We start from the raw sequence: 18,273 nt of genomic DNA on the forward strand, positions 1-18,273 counted from the left end.
CCTCGAAGTTAACGATACTACTACATGTACATGTACGTGTATTTGATAATTTTACGGAATTAACAATTTAGTTCAGTGTCTGTATCTATATACTACTATATTAAAATAATAGACTCGAATTTTTGGGCTTTAATACCGAGAAATTGGAGGAGTACTGTCTTTTGTTTTATATATTTTAAACAACATCGGTACTTAAAGATTACCAATTTGTTTTTATTTTTTCTCAATCAAGCTTCGCTAATTAAAAATCAACGAAAATTCCTTTAAATAATCCGGAAATCATCTGGATTTTTTCGATTTTACACTCTTGCGCATGCGCATTACATGCACGCTAAATCACGGGATGTTCTTTGGTTAGTGTTTCCACGATAACACATTTGCATGCATAAACAAAGAAACAATATTACAGATACGTGTAAATTTTCATAGAAAATTTGTCATATATTATGTTCATCAAAGGAAATACGGGAGATAACTCTAACTAATCCCGAGAGTTTTGAATGTCAACATGGTATGTAAATTCGAAGCGAGTAAAAAACATTGGTGAAAAAGTGTTGAATTCTTCTTTAATATGAATTAAATTTTTTAGATGAAAGGTGTTCACAGACCAAAATGGTTTGTTATGAATAATCTGACTGTTATTTTCAATTCAGCTTCATTAATTTTCTCCAAAATCGTTTCGGAGCTATTCTGCAGTTTTTTGCTACATTACGGGATACAGTGTATATGGGAGGCATTTTAACTGTGGTGAAGGCCTGTCCCGAGATACATTTAGATTATTCTAACTTAGCAGAGTGTAGTGAAATTAATAGCATTATTCTAGGCTTAAAGCTTGGTTGTGTAAATGTAAAAGATACGGTGTGTCGATGTATCTATTTCGTAATTGTCCGATATCATATGCAATGTCAACCCGTGCACGCACAGGTCAAAGTCTAGTTACTTATAAATATGCAAGAATCTTGACATTTTGTTGATGCATTGTTTATATAGATTGTGAACCCTGGACAATTCTTGGGCCCAACAAGGGGTTCAAAGTTTGATGTAAGTTTTACATATTAAAGGACAGGTGACAAAATAACAAAAACATTGAACAACAATCCCCCTTTCTCTCTCTCTCTCAGTGTTAATGTCAGGTGTATTGTTAGGTCATGCTCTTGTGTGAACTGCTCAGTATATACATGTATGTGATATGTCTATGATATCATATGTTACAAAAGGGGCTCAATGTTTTACATAAGAATATCCAGAGAAATGTTTTTTATAGACTCCATTCTACTATATTTGTCCAGATGTTTTGTAAACGGACTCCATAAAGTTAAGTTTGTTTTGTCTATTGTTTGTCAGGTGATCAATGTAGCCCATGGGCCTCTTGTTTTGTTTTGTTTATTTTTTATGGGGGGTTGTTATTTTTTGTTTGTATTGGCTTTTTCTTTGGGTGTGTTTTGCGACATTCAAGCAACAACATAAGAGTCCTATTCGATAATAGTTCGTGAAAGATGAAGGCAACAAAATATTTTTTTCCTTTTAATGAATTATATAATTTAGAGTCTGAGAGGATGCTTTGATTCTGCCGGGTATGAAGATATCGATCGTTGGAGCACATTGAAAACTGCAGGATTCAATTTGATATATACCGTGTCTGCATGCCTAGAAACTGAATTCATACACATTAGTAAGAGAGAGAAACCTTAATATTTATTACAAAACCGCTTTTGGTATAAGATATATATGTAAGTAATATTTATTACAATGACTTGCTGTAATAATAGCTAATATTATTTACAAACATGATATAAACGTTGAGGATAAAAGTGTGTTGTCTGTTACACAGAATTATGCTGGCACCAAACCAAAAAATAACACGTGACGTCGCTTAAATCTACGGTATATTGATACAAGCATATTGATATATGCCACTTGAATGAATCATTAAGATATTCCCCTTGCGCTAAAAATAGAAGTGATCGAACGACTAGCTCAATAGTTCCAGCGTGTATCGGGGACCGTCATATATATACAAACGATCGTAGCTACAGCTCTTTAAATTACAGAAGTTTGACAAAATGGACAGGTAGATATTTTGATTACTATTATAGTTAAGTTTTCATATATCATTGTTTATGAAAATGAAGCTCCACTTGCTTAAAAGAAAGAGAAATACTAATTGTTCTTTTTTTTCGATTATGCAGTGATTATGTATTCAAGATTTTGCTCATTGGCGATTCCGGAGTAGGTAAATCGAGTTTGATGCTAAATTTTACGGTAAGTTATTAAACTTGTTTCACATATTTTCCAGTCAACTTTTTAAAAATCTCTTTCCAACGTAGCAAACTCTATAATTATTTCCTTTTTAAAATGTAAAAAGGCGCATTGTGAGTATGTCGTTCAGGATGCAAAAATTATTAATATCTTTCAGGCAAAAGGACTTTGTTTTAGGATAAATTCAGCATATTAGTTGTTAAAATTGTTGTTGTAAAGTTGTAAAGCTTTTAATCTGTTTATTATATACGGAAGTGATTTTAAGCCGCTGTAGTATGTAATAACATCAGTAATATTATCCATGTACAATTTATCTTCCAGGATGAATGTTTCACTGAGACATATATAAGTACAATCGGCGTAGATTTTGTAAGTAATAATTCTATTCGATTCAGTGAAATACAGCAAGCGCTTTTACATAAGCATCTTCAAACAAATAACAATAAATGATTCATGGGAGAAACAATGATTTTGTTGTAGAAAATCCGGACACTAGAAGTTGACGGGAAAACGGTGCGTCTACAAATTGTAAGTTGTCACCGACTGTGCAAACTTTTCATACAAAAATACGTGCTTGTTTTACAAGCTCTTATGTACTTGTCTAAATAATAATTGATCTACACATATGTTCATAGTAATTTAGTAACGTGCGTTTTGGTGTTCATTCAAACCATGAAACAATCAAAACAAGTTGAATGTGTGCAAAATGATATTCTGAATAGTTTGAATAAAAATACTAGTACTCATTTGCATATAGCTAAACATTCACTTACGCGGTATGTTTCATATTTCCAGGCACGTAGCATCGGGGTGGGGGATGGGGATGGGGGGCTCCCCCTCCTCCACGTTTTTGCGCCGCGAAGATTTTTCTAAAATTTACATGCAAAAATTGAATTTACATGGAGTTGCCCCCCCCCCCCCCCCACTTTTATGGGACTATATAAACAAAGTACTGAAGTACTGAAAGCCGGGCTCTTTTGGTGTGTCTTTATGCATACTTTGTAGTAAAGACTGAAAATCTCTCTCTCTCTCCATCTCTCTCTCATGTTTTTGATATCGGCAAAGCGTCAGATAGCGACCAAATTTTGTAAGCGGCTATTAACAAAAATATGTTCAAGGCAGTTGCTGCCTTGGATTTTGCAACAAGCGTTATATATTCAATCCCCATTTCTCCTACGCGCAGCAAAGTAGTTCATGGAAATTCATGCGCATTGTTTATGTCCAAAATGCATATTAGTCTTGTTTTAAAAACACGTTATTAATAAGAAAACTAAAAAAGATAGACAATTCTCTCTTTGTGTAACTATTTGGTATAGCGGAAGCTTTTGCTTTGACGCTGTTTGGTTTTTGTTTACTTTTGAAGTTGTGCTATTTATAGTAACATTGGCGATTTGCCTGCCTATAGCCAGGACTTTGCATTCAGCAGAGCCCGGCTAAAAATTGAATTGAAAATGAGGAAACAAACAGTGGAATTGAAGTTAAAGGTTCACTTGCGCCCCCCCCCTCCCTCCCCCCACCCGGTCAAGATTTTTAAAAATGATTCTGCACCCCCACCCACCCCATTCAAAAACGATGCTACGTGCTCGATTTCTTATGCATTGATGGTTATGCATACTGTAATGTACACAGTATTTCCTTTATACAATTATAATGCTTTCAATTAACTGAGACATTGTACATACAACTCAGTTTACGTTTGGTTCATAGTGTAAGATATTTTTTAAAAGAAAATTTGATTCTTATTTTTTATCTGGTATTTTAGTTTTTCTTTTAAAAGTCGTGATTAGGTGTCATATTTTAAAATGATTTAAACAATGTATTTGAAATAAACATTTTGAAAAAAAAAATATTACAGATTTTTTATTTAAAATAAGAACGACCGTTTGACAATTCGTCATGAAAGTCTAATTAGATATTGTGCATCGATCAACATTCTTATTTGCAAAAAGCCCACCCCCTTAAACTGGCTCTCTGCTATATCCTCATTGCAATAAGAGTATGCGCATTTTTGTTTACAGTGGGATACTGCAGGCCAGGAAAGATTCAAAACCATTACAACAGCTTACTACAGAAACGCCAATGGAATCTTGATAATCTACGACATCACTGACAAAGTAAGTTAAATATCACACCCCCTCCCAATATCTGATCGTTTTATAATTCAAAGTGAAATTTTAATATACTTCAACAAATAGATTTCGTACATTTTTATGAATATATCCAAAACGACATACATGTATATGTAAACAAGAATAGAATGATGATATTACAGAAGATTGATTTAAACGACAGTTTAAATATTACTTTATCTTTAAAAGAAATGCGGGACTTATTGTAATTCGCACGTCTCCTTTTGCAGGATTCTTTCAAAAACGTCTCCAAATGGCTGGAAGATATTGATCATTACTCCAATGAAAAGGTTTACAAAGTTTTGGTGGGAAACAAAGCCGATTTACACCCAAAGAGAGCGGTAGATTACGCCGAAGCTAAGGTCAGATATTGCTTCTTTGTGGTCTATCTCCCAGTCTATTACATCAGTCATGATTCAAAAAAATCTCATAACCTCTTATGCCCCTCCACCTTCAGCGGTTTCAACGCCTATGATGTGAACATGATACAGTAGTAATTTTGTTATCATCGCTTATATTTTCAGAACTTTGCAGATACACACAACATTTCTTTAATGGAAACAAGTGCCAAAACTTCCAACAATGTGGAACAACTATTTGCGACTCTAGCGTCTGACCTCAAGCATGCCAGTGAAAATGGCCACATAAAGGATGACACGCCCACCATAACAATCAATGCAGGGGGTTCTCACAAAAAGCAAGGATGCTTCTGTAGTTAAACTAAAATCCACAAAAACGTCCATTCTTAACATTCCAGTGTTTGTTTTCTGCCAGAAGAAACTTACAGATGTTCCCTCAATGATGAACATAAAGCGCTTTGTTTAGAATCTTAAAAATTCTTGTCCGTCTTTTTGTATTGCTACAATTTGAAATATTCTTGTATTTTGTTTTTTGTTCCCTGTTTTTCTGATGACTCCACTTCAATGATATTCAATGTTCATTTAACTTTGAAAATAATGACTGCAATAGCAAAAAAAAAGTTACTTCTTGCAGACTTTGACAAGAAGCATCAATTACAATGCTGTGATACATATTTTATAATCATTTCATTATGTGCAATATCTCTGAGTATGTTACATGTACATATATCATATTTCATAATATACGATTGGTTGCGATCTTATTCTACAAGTTGTGTGCTTTACATTCTTTGTCCTTTGCAAAGATGTTAATTACAGCACCCAATTAAAAAAAAGTCATTCAATATCATATTTATTTTGTACACCATTTTTTGTACTTTTGTAAAATGAAATCACAAGCCATTTGACAACAGTGTACCGGTAATGGTAGAAAACTATCATATGAATGAAAGCCAAGACAAAGTCTAGGCAGACATGTGATACAATATTTTGATACATTTGCTTTGAAACGAATTTACTGAAATAAAATGTTACAGAGAATATTCTCTCTCTCTTTTTTTTAAACAATTGGTATCCCAACGCATCAAGAAAATAGTGCATAATGTTGGCATTATTTGGAATTCATTGGTGAGAGACATTTTATACAATTATATACAAGAACCATCCTTAGTAGTTGAAGTGACAAGTAACTAGCAGTTGTCAAGTTAACAAAAATAACCAAAATGTTAACAAAATCAACTGAAGAGAAATCTAAATATACAAATATGGATGTTTTGGCAACAAAACAACAACTGCTATCAAGCACTATCCCAACAAATATACATGTATTTCAATATCAGTAACATACTTTGGCTTGTATGAGAGAGAGAGAGAGAGAGAGAGAATATATGAAACAATGATTTTGAATCAAGATACAATTAAGACTTTTAAGTTTCACAGCAGCCATTTATGACAATTCACTATGATTTAGAGCTTCAGATCTGTTAATCTTCGAGTTAATTTGGACCGACAATCTGTAGGGCTGAAGTTCCTCACATGTTGTCAACAAATTACCCATCAGGTATACCAATAAAAACTAAGAGATGACTAAGAGATAATTTTTGCATTGCTTTGACAATACTTTTTTTTGGCATGTGAGGAACAATACCCCAACAACTCTATACATATAAATCTAAAAGCTATATGATTCATTGTCTAATTACCACACTTTGGACTTTAATCAGACACAAAAAAATAAACATATCAGTACACTATATATATGTACATTTTTAACAAAATCAGATATATCTTTTAAAAGCAAATAGGTCACATGTCATGCCTAAAAGGAGAGTTCCATAAAAATATGTATATTTGTTTAAAAATGGTAACACATGTGTAACAGTTCCACAACATAATATCTGAACAAAACAAGGACAAAACACAAATCAAACACCAGTGAAGGACTACTGAAGCTGTAAGAGAAGCTTGCTTCGCAGGGAAGTGTCTTCATGCGGGCAAACTATGCTGTCATTCAACAAGACACCATTTGGCAAAGTCATTTTGTGGTTTTTAAACATATCTGTTGATTTCTTCAGTCTTTCTGTCTTAACCACTACATCTGGAACAGACTGAAACAGAAAGATTTTGTATACTAATAACTTTATTTAAGGAATAAGGAATCATTCTTTGAGCATTATGATGTGATCAAATACTGTCGGGGTGATCAACTCCAATAAAGCCCAAATGGCGACTACATGATAGATTGGATCAGACTCAACCTTATTTGATCACCTCATAATATTCAGAGAATGATTCCTTACTACTTACATTTATACAACAATTTAATATTAAAATGGTAATTGATGTAATGTACTGGACTGTAGTGTTATCACAGACAAAGACACTAGATAATGTAAATATCACAATCATTCACATGTCACAGAAATAAGAAAAATTATATATAAAATCTCTAAAATTGAGAATATCTGTCAAAACTACACAGAGTACACTACAATGTACCTTAATTTGTGAAGTCAGTTCCTTGCAGGAGTCAGCTAGTTTTTCTATTGTCAGAGAATTCTTCTGCCCATTCTCAGTTGTATGTGAACACACTTTAACACCAGGGAGCTGAATTTTTGTCTTTACCTGTAAATTGTATTAGTTGGAAATAAAACTCCTTCAAGAAAAAAGTCATATATGCACAAGTTCAATAAAATTGTGTGCAATATGACCAAATATTTGCTTATATGTTGTCATCATCCAGTAAAACTTTAGTCATTACAAATTAATAGTTTCACAACTTTATTTCTTTAAATACCCAACTGACAGTTTCACTTAGAGTTGACTTATTGGAACAAACAGTTTCAATAAATGAAATTAAAATATATATATCTATGACCATAAAGAAATTCTATGGTTTTCATTCAAATCTGGTGAATCACAAAAAAATTAAAATTTATTTATGTAGAAATATTTACTTATATTTTACATTTCTTAACTTCAATTTCTTGTTCTTGCTCTATTAATTAATACTTACACATTGGACCGTTTTTGCTTCCAAAATTTTTCTACAATTGATTGTGAGCTTTGGAGGATATTTTTTCCGTCGGCCACAAACTTCCAAGGTGGAATCATACACTAACTCAACTAAAGTTGTGTTTAGGTAGTTCTTTTTCTCAATATCAATTGGCTTGAATTCTGCAAAACAAAAACATCATAACTAAAAACAAGATGCATTTCTTTTATTGACATTTTGTTTCTGTTGTGTATTTAACTATGTTGATTGTCTTTGGGATGATAAATAATACTCTAAGGAGTTTTATAACAGGACACCAAAATATTTGGTAGCATAAAGAATGGGATTGTTGGTCTATTTCCTTTTAACAATTGGGTTGACCCCGCAAAGGGAAACAACTTTCTGCAGTGTGGATTGGTCTATACTAAGGTACCCAGTTTATGAACGCATTCCAAGAGATACAAGAGTTTTGCTGGGATAAGATACAATGATTTTGCTTTTCATAACATATATTTAACATAAATTGTTTCACTATTTCACACAGGTTTACCTGCAGTTTCATCTCCACATGCTTCATCCCATCTCTGTCCGTCAATCACAACGTTGCTTTTGATACACCCAGAATATATCTACAACGGTTACAAGTTTATTAGTGAACATCTAACTGAAGCATAATAAACTAAAACTGTCAAAAATATTTCTTAATTTCTTAACGAACTAAGATTCATTCGTATTTACAAGAAGACAGATTGTTGTTTTTTGTAAACAAACCCGTCAACCTGTAACCCGCTTCAATGTTCCAACATAATTAAAGCATAATAACCTCTTTGAACCTGTCAAATATTCGCTGTTTTTCGTTGTTATCAATATCTTCGTTTGCTTGTAATGTTTTGGATATGCTATCTTCGATAATAGCTGACAGACTTTCCGTTGATCTTCGACTTCTACACTGAATACGGTCCGCCATTTTTTGAAATTTCCCACTTTTCTAATGCGCATGCGTCAATTGATAGCTTGAACACAAAAATGTCGGATAAAGAGAAGACCCACTTGTCAAAAGTTGATAAAATACGTCCATAGAAAACAGGCTTAAAGTCTTATTTATTGCTGTTTTAGTTTAATTTTTCATTGATAAAAAAAAATCGTTGGATGCATTTTATTTCTTAAATCATCTTAAACTAATAATACTCACATCTGAAAATTAAAGGTCTATATGTAAATAATAAAAATACTGAGTAACATATCCTTATAAGAGCTGCAGGTTACATATATTTATATTCCTATTTTTGATAGGATCACGGTATGCAGCTCTGCTCAAGCATTGCGAAAACCTGAAGCAAGAAAAAGTTACTTATTTTTATTTATAAAATGTTCCGGCTTTTTTAATTCAAAGGCGAATTTGAAAAATCAATTGCGATATTTCCTCTTAAAATGAACATAGTTCCATCTTACACAATAGGCAGCATTGCAAACAGTCCATAATTTAAGAAGAAATTGAATTTTTTTTTCTACAAGATGTAGTTAGGGATGTTTAAAATGTCCTTTTATGAACTTTAGAACCTTCATTTATATATGGGTTATTTATATATTCCGAAGCATGCCTGAATAATATCTAGATAGGCTTTACGACTTTGCTAGCTGGTGAACCATTGTGATACTTTGTCAAGTTAAAATAACAAATATGTCTTTTACTATAATTAACAATTTTTTCATTGTCAATGAGTCCATGACTAATTAGTCATGGACTCATTGACAGTCAAAGCAATATGAGCTGCAATTTTCAAGTTGAATTTGTTTTTCACAAAAATGTTATTTTCTACTAAAATGATAAAAAATATCATGGTTTTTAAATTTCTATAGCCATATTTTTGTGAAAAAGCCGTGAAGAAGCCTTAATTGGAGCAAACTTGAATCGTTGTCGTCCTGTACAAAAATTGATTTGCTATATATATATATTCCTTACTTTCCTTACACTCCTTTCTTTTCATTTTTTATTGCTTATTTGTTCTCCCCCTCCCCCTCCCACCCCATCCCCCCAAACTTTCCATTTTTTCTACTCTGTTATTAATTTTTGTTTTGTTTTTATTACATGTTTTTTCTTTTCTTTCTGATTTTTTCCCTACATTACATATACTTTTTTATTTCCAACCTTAGCAATTAACCATTATTTTTCTATTTTTTTATTTTCATTTTCCTATCATGAGTTATTTGTTTTGTTTATTTTTTTGCACTGTACCTCCTTCCAATCCTATTTACAATATTAATCTATTATACAAAATTCCATGGCAATATATATGTATATATATATATTATATATAATTATATAATTACTCATATTATACCTTGACTACAGGAGAGAACATAAATAGGCATTGTGCCTGCTGTTCAATCCAATTCAATGTATTTATATACTTGAATAAAATACTTATTAAATTAAATTAAATATATATTCCTTAGTAGAGAAATCTTTCTTTTGTCAAAAATTAATGATGTTTTAAAATCTTATTTATCATAAAAGTTTAAGTTACATGCAGACTTATCGTACTAGCAGGTTTTTTTTTTTCAGCAAAAAAAAAAAAAAAAAACCTAAAAAATACATCTCATATTGCTTTAATTAGTAAAGGACATGTATATCTCTACTTAGTGAGTTCGAACCAGCAATTAACCATTAAGAACTCAGTGTGATTCACAGCAATATCACTTCTCCATATACCGGTATGTTTGTCCGTTTCATACATTAGCTTATTGATATTAACCACATTTACAGCCTATATTGTTATGGTTATATTACATGACAACATACATTTATCAAAAATACTTTGTGGATGACGATAGACAATTATATGCCAGTTTTTGAAGCAAAATACGATGCAGTTCTTTCCAGTCATATGGATTGATCTAGAATATTAAAAAAAGGGGGGGGGGGGGTCAGAAGAGGTTAAAGAGGGGGTGTAGAGGCTATTTTTTGGTTACTTTAATTTAATGCGTTTCTTCTCTTTGGGTACCGCCTTCCATAATGACACGCACTTGAGTGTTTTCCTGTAATAGCACTACATGTATTAGGAAAACTCTTCTTAAATACCGGTATATAGATTTTTTTAACAACCTCTGTTCTTATAAAATAGATGCATACTAAATTACACAGATAAAGTTACATGTAGCTATACTAGTTACTAAATTCTATATTTAAATAACTCCAGCTCTCCAATTCCTCTATAAAAAAATAATGAACCAAACATACCAATAAACCGTTCTTGATTTCTGACCAAACTTGTGCCATGAATTCATTTTTTTAATAAAGTGAATGAAAAGTGAGCAAGTTCACATAACCCACGCTCCACAATTACTTGACAATGCTGAATGGAAGATAGGGTACATGCGTTAAATACACAAATAATTTGCTATCAACGAGCATAACAAAGAATTATCACATCAAAACTTCCTGCTAATGCATATCCGTTGTCTTTAACGACAACAAACTTCTAAATTCAAAAGTGTCAAAATTAGCAGAAAAAATAATGGAATCGGAATTTCCTGGCAAAATACACACATCTACCTACATATAGCTTCATAATACTCTTTTCAGCTGAGTAAGAGGAGTTGCATTGATAAATAAATAAATAAATAAATAAACAAATAAATAAATAAATAAATAAATAAATAAATAAATAAATAAATAAATAAATAAATAAATAAATAAATAAAAGACTGACGGACGGACGGGTCAAAAACATTATACCCCTCGATCAAAACTTGTTGCAAGGGGTATAATAATTGTGAGGGATACCTTGCTGAATTTACAGACCAAATTTACTGTTTGTAAGAAATAACACTTTTTAAAATAAATTTTAGAAAATACGACTAAGTATACACTAAAAGTGAGACATATAAAACATTACAAGTATATTTCTTTTATACAGAAACATTAGATGTACAGATCCATGATAACTTTGTAGTCGAATATACCAGAAATCAGATAACGCCAAAACCAACCACGTGATCAAACTTTCAGGATTCCATGCAATGGATGACAAAGATAAGAAATATATATGGCGATCCACTCAGATATTCAAAATATTATTTCATATTTCTAGAATTGGACAGAGATAGAGCGGAAGACATTCTATTTTTCCCCCGTCCACTCCACCATAGTTCTGACCCAATTTATAATGAGGGTAACGATCTGTCCGATTTCACACAAACTTGCAGTCCATCCACCATGAAGGTATAGTATTTCAGCATATGGTCAAAGACTCTACCAATATTATTGTGTCTAGCTATGATATATTGTTTTACATTTGTTTCTAATTATAGTTTTAAAATTTATTTTTTTGATTGTGAAATCACTAATCTTCATTTTTTTTCAACGATCTACATAATTTTGTATTTTAATCAATGGAAATCAAAAACCTTGTTGCATTTATTAAGACAGATGTAAGCTAGAGCAATTACATCTTATTTAATATTATAGGTTCCTGCATGTAGCTATTTAAAAATTCTTTTAAAGTATGTAGATGAAACTGAAATAAAAGTGTCTGATGCAAATTTTATTAAAACAATAGGAAAAAAATTCTGAGCAATCAGCTGGAGTAGTTTAAAATGTTTGGAACACTTTCCCTCTAGGGTACAGCGTTCGTTATCTGCGGACTTCTGCTGACTGAGGCCTTCGCGGTCAGCCTTTTAAACCAGACCCCGGTAAACACCCACCAGAGAACCCCCAGCTATTTCCGTCAGATAACTAATGTCTCCCCCCAGGCAGTTAAGGTAGGCGTGGACCTCTGCCCAACATGCATCCAATTCACTGGTCAAGCCATTGACATGCTTCTGAACATCATTCTCCGTAAGTCAACCAAATAGCAATTTTTGGAATACCAAACTCGCAGGATTTTTTTTTCCGGATTGATTCGTATTTTTTTCGGATTGATACGTCCCTCACTGTGACGATATCTACGATGACCGTTTTTATATTTATTGGGTACATACTACACAATGATGTCATCTACGATTACATTTGGTTATAGAATCCGGTGTTATTGGTTCTTGTGGAGCTCTCTGCAGCGCTCTTGCCCAGAAAACCGGAAGTCAGGCTCTAGGTGCCGTCTGCAACATCTTGTGTGACGTTGTAGGGGTAGAAGAATTCATCAAACTTATCCAAAAGTAAGCACATATTTCTCGTTGTTAAATCCATCGGAAACATTTCCAACCAATACCATTTGTTTAACATCGTGTATAGCACTTTTTCTGATCTGACTGCATTTTTTTCTTTTTTGTCACATTTTTTTAAAGAGCTGATCTTGACCCAATCTATTTTTGCGAGCTCCTGAAAACATGCCCTATTAAGGATGACGGAGATGCCAAAATCACATCATTTACTGTTAGCCCCCAATCTGGACCCCAGGGTAGAGTATTGTTATTCCTGTGGGTATTTTTAAGAAATAAGGTATCGGTTTTGGATGTATATCGGATTATAAATACGGGTTGGTCACGTGATCAAATCCTATAAAGCCCGAAGGATGTTCCAGACTAACCAATCGAACACTTTCCTTGAATTCAAAATAAAGTTATTACCATAGAGGATAATTGATGTACATGCGTATTGTCATAATGAGTAAATGAATGTTTTTGTCATAATCAGGAACTTTTAATTTGGATCTCGAATTCGATTCTAAAAATGGCACCGGTACGGGTGAACTCATTTTAGAGTGCGAAACTGTTGACCATCTTCCTGTCAGTAAGTGAAAATGATCACTGCATTAATTGTAAATATGAAATTTCATCAACTATTTCGAATTTAGGAATGGTTTTAAACGTGTTTCTAATTTTTGTATGGCATTGCTTTCATTTAAATAGGCGGAGGGTTTATCACAGAAGCCCAACCTGCAGGGCAATACTCCAAGCAGTTCAACCTTAAAGCTGAACCGGATCCGAACTGCGACCCCTCACAGGGGCCATGTGAACAGTGGCTGCCTGGAAATTACAATGTGAAAATATGTAAGAAAAATACATCATTTGTCCTAGATCTAAATTCGGTTTGTCATAGATAATGGACAGAAATGGTCACAAATACTGTATGCAAGAATTTGGAAAGATTCGCGATATATAGCTGATAACATTTGTAACCTTTGTATGGTATTACCGTGTTATATCTCCGTATATTGTATATATATCTTATCTGGTCAGATATATACTAACTCGGTCACGAAAGTCACTTAATTCTCAAGTAACAGAGCCAGACGTGTTTTCATCTTTATCATCAAAATGTTTATTTATTAATTAATCAGTATAAATTGAATTTATGCATACGTTTACTGTTCATAAGTCCCGTGCGCTGTTTTATAGATCTGCATATTGTTAAAACACATATACAAAAGTTAACATTTATTTTCATTATCTATTTCTTCAGATATCTGCAATGGTGAATGCGGAAGCAAGCATCCTCACAGTCAAATTTACGACACAGCCCAAACCAGCTTCACAATTACTCAGTAGATAACAACTTCATCGGAACAGCTTCATCTTGTGTTGTGATCATTTCAATTTATTTGAGTTTAACCTCCATTAAAGCATTTATGTTTTTCTCGGAGGTTTTGTTTATTTATGGATGATGATTTTATAATGTTTTCGGGGGGAGGGCATAAAACAGTACATCAATGACTAGAAACAAATGCGAATCCTTCTCTCACACGCAGAGCTCTATAAAATCACCCCGTCTACAAAAAATTATAATGAGATAATAATTATAATGAGACTTCTTATGTGAAATAAAATTAACTGTTAATACAGAATCAAACGTTTGTAAAAACTCATTAAAAATCAAAATGCTTCGGTAAAACTAAAGATTCTACGAGTCTGTTCGCAAGTCTTCTGAACCAAGAGCAATGCTTTAAAAGGAAAACGGACAACTTTAAATATAAAACACGGCAAGTGTCAAAAAAGCTCAGATCATGACGTCTTTTCTTGTTTGCCATATCTAACGAAAAACCAATGACAGATTCCGGTGTATAAACCCTACAAAAGGACAAAAGGCAAAGTCCATCTGTAAATGCCTTTGCCATGGAATGAAAGTGTTTCGGCGGGTTAAAAAGCGCGGGGTACACAATTTCGTTTTCGACTTGTTTGCAAATTCGATATGCATCGTCTAGTCCGTGAATGCATATGTTATTATCATCGTCTATTCCTGAAAAGAAACCAACCCATCTCCAAAAGTAAACAAAGTCTTCCAAGTCAGATTTAGAGCCTTGAAGTCCAAGTTCTTCTGGGTACAAGATTATAAATCCCACAAAACCCGCCTGTACTAGGCTCATGTCGTATTGCGTAAAATGTCGACCGTCAGTGTTAGCTTCCACCATACGGTCTCTAACACTTTTGTGCATGCTGTGAACCTTCCTAATGGATTTCCTGGCTAAAGACAACGGGTCCAAGATATCACCATAATGCCAAAGAGCCACGTGACGCACTGTGTCTAAATATCGTTTCAGCGATTTCTTGGGTGTGTTCGATTTGTTGGTAAACACTAACGGTTCCAAGAGGTTTACCACGCTGAACCCTGAGACAAGTGAGCACAACATTGCTAAAACACAAATGGCAACATTATTTTGGAAGTATTTTCTTCCGTTGTTGAACTTATCAATGTCAATTTCGGAAGGGCTGTCTGTAAGAACAGGAAAAGGTCCTATGTCTTTGGAACTTCCGCTACGTAACTGCTTTAGACGGTCTTCTGGCATACTTGAGCCAGTCCTAAAAGAAAACAACAACAACAACAACTGAATAATATAAAAAAAATCAATATTTTTTTTTTTAATAAAAAAGATCATCCACATTGCGGCCCGTCAACCATAATTTTTCGTGAAGCTACATTTCTGCAGATATATATGCGAGATAAAGAGTTATAGAGTCATATCTTAGTCATAACAACAACAGCGATAACAACGCAAGCATGTAATTACTGCATGGTAATAGTAAATCAACAAATGTTTGATTTGTTTTATATCATTCTAAATTTAATAGAAAATATAAGGGACGGAATCTCACGGAGGGACGTAAGGCATACCTTGTCATTCAGTCTTTACTCAACAACGTTTTGACGAGCAATTGATCCCTGGTGAAAGGGGTGGGTCCGAGGATTAGCGAAGTTGATATCATAAACGAACTAGATTTATCGGACATGGGTTGACATACACCTATATGTATTAATTATGGATGTATATACGTCCCTGATTATTTGTTGTATTTTATGAGATGGTAATAAGAAGCATTAAAATAAATCGTGGCCCTAACAAATCATTGGAACTTTGTTAACTTGAATAAGTGTTGCTGATTGAATAAATAGTCCCTTATCAAATTTGATTTTTACATACCTCTTTAGGACATATGAACGGTGTGTATACTTGCGCATCAGTAACTGATATATATATATATATATATATATATATATTTACTGGCTATGAGGACGATAACAAGTTTATTGTCCCCCGAGACAGCGACTATTTCAAACACGAATTTAAAAATCATTTAAAAGATTTTTTTAAATCGTATAAACTATTTCCTAAATCGTACAAACGAATTTATAATTCGTACGAACGAATTTCCTAATCGTTCAAACGATTTTCTAAATCGTTTTAAAGATTAAAAATCGTTTTAACAATTTATAAAAACCTCACAAACGAATTTATTTTTTATTCTGCCCATTTGAAACGGCACTTATACGCCATCGTAGAAAATGAATCAAACTTGCGATTTCCTCATTTTCGATGCTAAAGAAAATATCCAATAGATACATGACGCAAAATATTCGCGAACAAACACAAATTTTCATCTTCGGTCGCAAAATTTTCGAATTTAAATTACTTTTTGCCACAGACATGAGCTTGTTCTTCTATTTATTATTCACGTTCCAGAATAAACTATGTACAACCTATACAAAATATCAGGGGTGATCTCAAAAGTCAATTTTAAGGCAAACATCTTTTTCATTCGCCAGTGTTGTAACTTACTGGGACTTCTTGTGTTTTAGTGCTACCACTTGATAAACGTCCTTTATAAAATATATAGATATATATTTGATAGATCTTCAATATAAGTCTACATGACAGTCTACATGGTCTATCAGCACTTCTATAAAATTATTTCAGACATAATTATATCAGACAAAGTAGCGTCATGCAATATATAGTATACATTGTTTAACGCTACTTTGTCTACATATGAATAGATGCTAAAGCACTTGATCTCATATTTATCCACTAAAATACAAACAATGCTAACCGTATGTTACACAACGTAGTGGAATTCAGCCATTGTTTCGAATTTTTCGTCAGGTAAATATTTCCTTAGTTTTAAACTAAAGTATATAGCATGCTATATCATTTAACAGATGAAAAACTTACCTATATCTGACAAATAAACGAAATAAATATCATGACACCAAATGCTCTTGAAAATAAACAACCGGTCCCCCCTTCATATCCGGGCCCTTTGTTCGAAACTAATAATCTACCACCTTGGGAACGGGAACATGTTAGAGTGTACATTATGATTATCTACTGTAATGTTTATGTGGAATTTGTGGCATAAGGTAAGAAAAAATATAATCACTGGGTTCATTCTTATTAGATTAAGAACATGTCAATATCTGATTTATTTTTAATGAGTCGATTGCAAAATTTTGTTTATTATCGCAGCCATATTACCCATCCCCCGGCAGTAGTAAAGAATAAAAAATGTTTAGTATTTAAAAACGAAAAAGCATATTTATTTTCAAGTGTTAATTATGATATCAATGTCTTTGTGATTTCTATTTTGGTATGCTTCAAAACTAATGTTATCCCGGCGTGTACAAAATATATTGACTTATATATATCAGTGCTTGGTATAAATAGTGAAGAGATTGACATCAGATACAGTAACACTTCACTTAAGTTTGGTAGAGTGTTTGTTGTCATTTCCTGCTCAATATTGTTCAAATGTAGTATGTAGTAGACAAGCCCTGTAAAATAGCGGATCTGAGGTAGGGTGTCTTCACATGTACATGTAAAAGGGAAAAAAAAAGCACATTAGTGATACACTCCTTATCAGTTCAACATTTCCTTTTGACTGAGTAGTGTATTGTTATCATATTGCTTGTATTTTGTCTAATATTCATAACTTAATATGTATAATGAAATGTCATATATTTTTTGAATGTTGACTCTTACATATCCTTTATCTGTAATACATTTACATTACCTGCCGGCATTTACAGAGACCACTATATGATAAAGAGGTAACATGAGGACATTATCCAGTGGATGTAGAAAGGGTATTGAGTCTTTTATGTTCTCTATAAATCAAATTAGACCTTTAGATTGCCCAGAACTACAAGTTGAACACATTGTGTAGAATCAGTACGATCAGTGGTACATGGAATAAATTAAGAACTTGTATCTTCATAAACTTGAAATGGATTAGTTTGTTTTTTGTGACGATAACACGTGTGCAGGTTATTTAACAAAACACTTTTATTTAGTTCAGATGATTGTGAAAATGCTTCTAG

At 32.9% G+C, this 18,273-nt stretch overlaps 5 protein-coding genes across 9 annotated transcripts in view; 3 read left to right on the plus strand and 2 right to left on the minus strand.

Annotated features, from left to right (window-relative positions):
- Window positions 1–1,928: 1,928 nt before the first annotated feature.
- On the plus strand, window positions 1,929–5,788 carry LOC128177560 (ras-related protein Rab-1A-like). The gene is made up of 7 exons (XM_052844309.1): window positions 1,929–2,071; window positions 2,190–2,262; window positions 2,581–2,628; window positions 2,740–2,787; window positions 4,278–4,373; window positions 4,619–4,750; window positions 4,913–5,788. The coding sequence occupies exons 1-7, from the start codon at window positions 2,064–2,066 to the stop codon at window positions 5,105–5,107; spliced, it is 600 nt and encodes a 199-aa protein (XP_052700269.1). The 5' UTR covers window positions 1,929–2,063; the 3' UTR covers window positions 5,108–5,788.
- Window positions 5,588–8,717, minus strand: LOC128177557 (uncharacterized). The gene is made up of 5 exons (XM_052844307.1): window positions 8,566–8,717; window positions 8,293–8,371; window positions 7,764–7,924; window positions 7,247–7,372; window positions 5,588–6,855 (listed from the first exon to the last, which is right to left on the minus strand). Exons 1-5 carry the CDS (start codon window positions 8,707–8,709, stop codon window positions 6,691–6,693), a joined length of 675 nt encoding a protein of 224 aa, XP_052700267.1. The 5' UTR covers window positions 8,710–8,717; the 3' UTR covers window positions 5,588–6,690.
- A 3,102-nt stretch (window positions 8,718–11,819) lies between these two features.
- LOC128177556 (countin-1-like) lies at window positions 11,820–14,320 on the plus strand. The gene is made up of 7 exons (XM_052844306.1): window positions 11,820–11,967; window positions 12,366–12,582; window positions 12,764–12,899; window positions 13,029–13,141; window positions 13,378–13,473; window positions 13,593–13,733; window positions 14,146–14,320. Exons 1-7 carry the CDS (start codon window positions 11,962–11,964, stop codon window positions 14,229–14,231), a joined length of 795 nt encoding a protein of 264 aa, XP_052700266.1. The 5' UTR covers window positions 11,820–11,961; the 3' UTR covers window positions 14,232–14,320.
- On the minus strand, window positions 14,320–17,256 carry LOC128177555 (uncharacterized). Of its 3 annotated transcripts, XM_052844305.1 has the most exons (3): window positions 15,793–16,032; window positions 14,936–15,479; window positions 14,320–14,452 (listed from the first exon to the last, which is right to left on the minus strand). In XM_052844305.1, the coding sequence occupies exons 1-3, from the start codon at window positions 15,798–15,800 to the stop codon at window positions 14,444–14,446; spliced, it is 561 nt and encodes a 186-aa protein (XP_052700265.1). In that variant the 5' UTR covers window positions 15,801–16,032; the 3' UTR covers window positions 14,320–14,443. The 3 variants fall into 3 exon arrangements, with proteins under 3 accessions (XP_052700265.1, XP_052700264.1, XP_052700263.1); XM_052844304.1 differs by lacking the exons at window positions 14,320–14,452; window positions 15,793–16,032 and adding an exon at window positions 17,129–17,256 and having other exon boundaries at window positions 14,463–15,479; XM_052844303.1 differs by lacking the exon at window positions 14,320–14,452 and having other exon boundaries at window positions 14,463–15,479; window positions 15,793–16,025.
- Window positions 17,187–18,273, plus strand: part of LOC128177554 (phospholipid-transporting ATPase ID-like) — a 44,254-nt gene continuing 43,167 nt past the window's right edge. For all 3 annotated transcript variants that reach the window (XM_052844296.1, XM_052844297.1, XM_052844302.1), the window contains exon 1: window positions 17,187–17,316. The gene's annotated coding sequence lies outside the window, so the exon portion shown is untranslated. The remainder of the gene's footprint in view (window positions 17,317–18,273) is intronic.

The sequence above is a fragment of the Crassostrea angulata genome, chromosome 3 (assembly GCF_025612915.1).
Source record: "Crassostrea angulata isolate pt1a10 chromosome 3, ASM2561291v2, whole genome shotgun sequence".
Taxonomy (NCBI): Eukaryota; Metazoa; Mollusca; class Bivalvia; order Ostreida; family Ostreidae; genus Magallana; species Magallana angulata.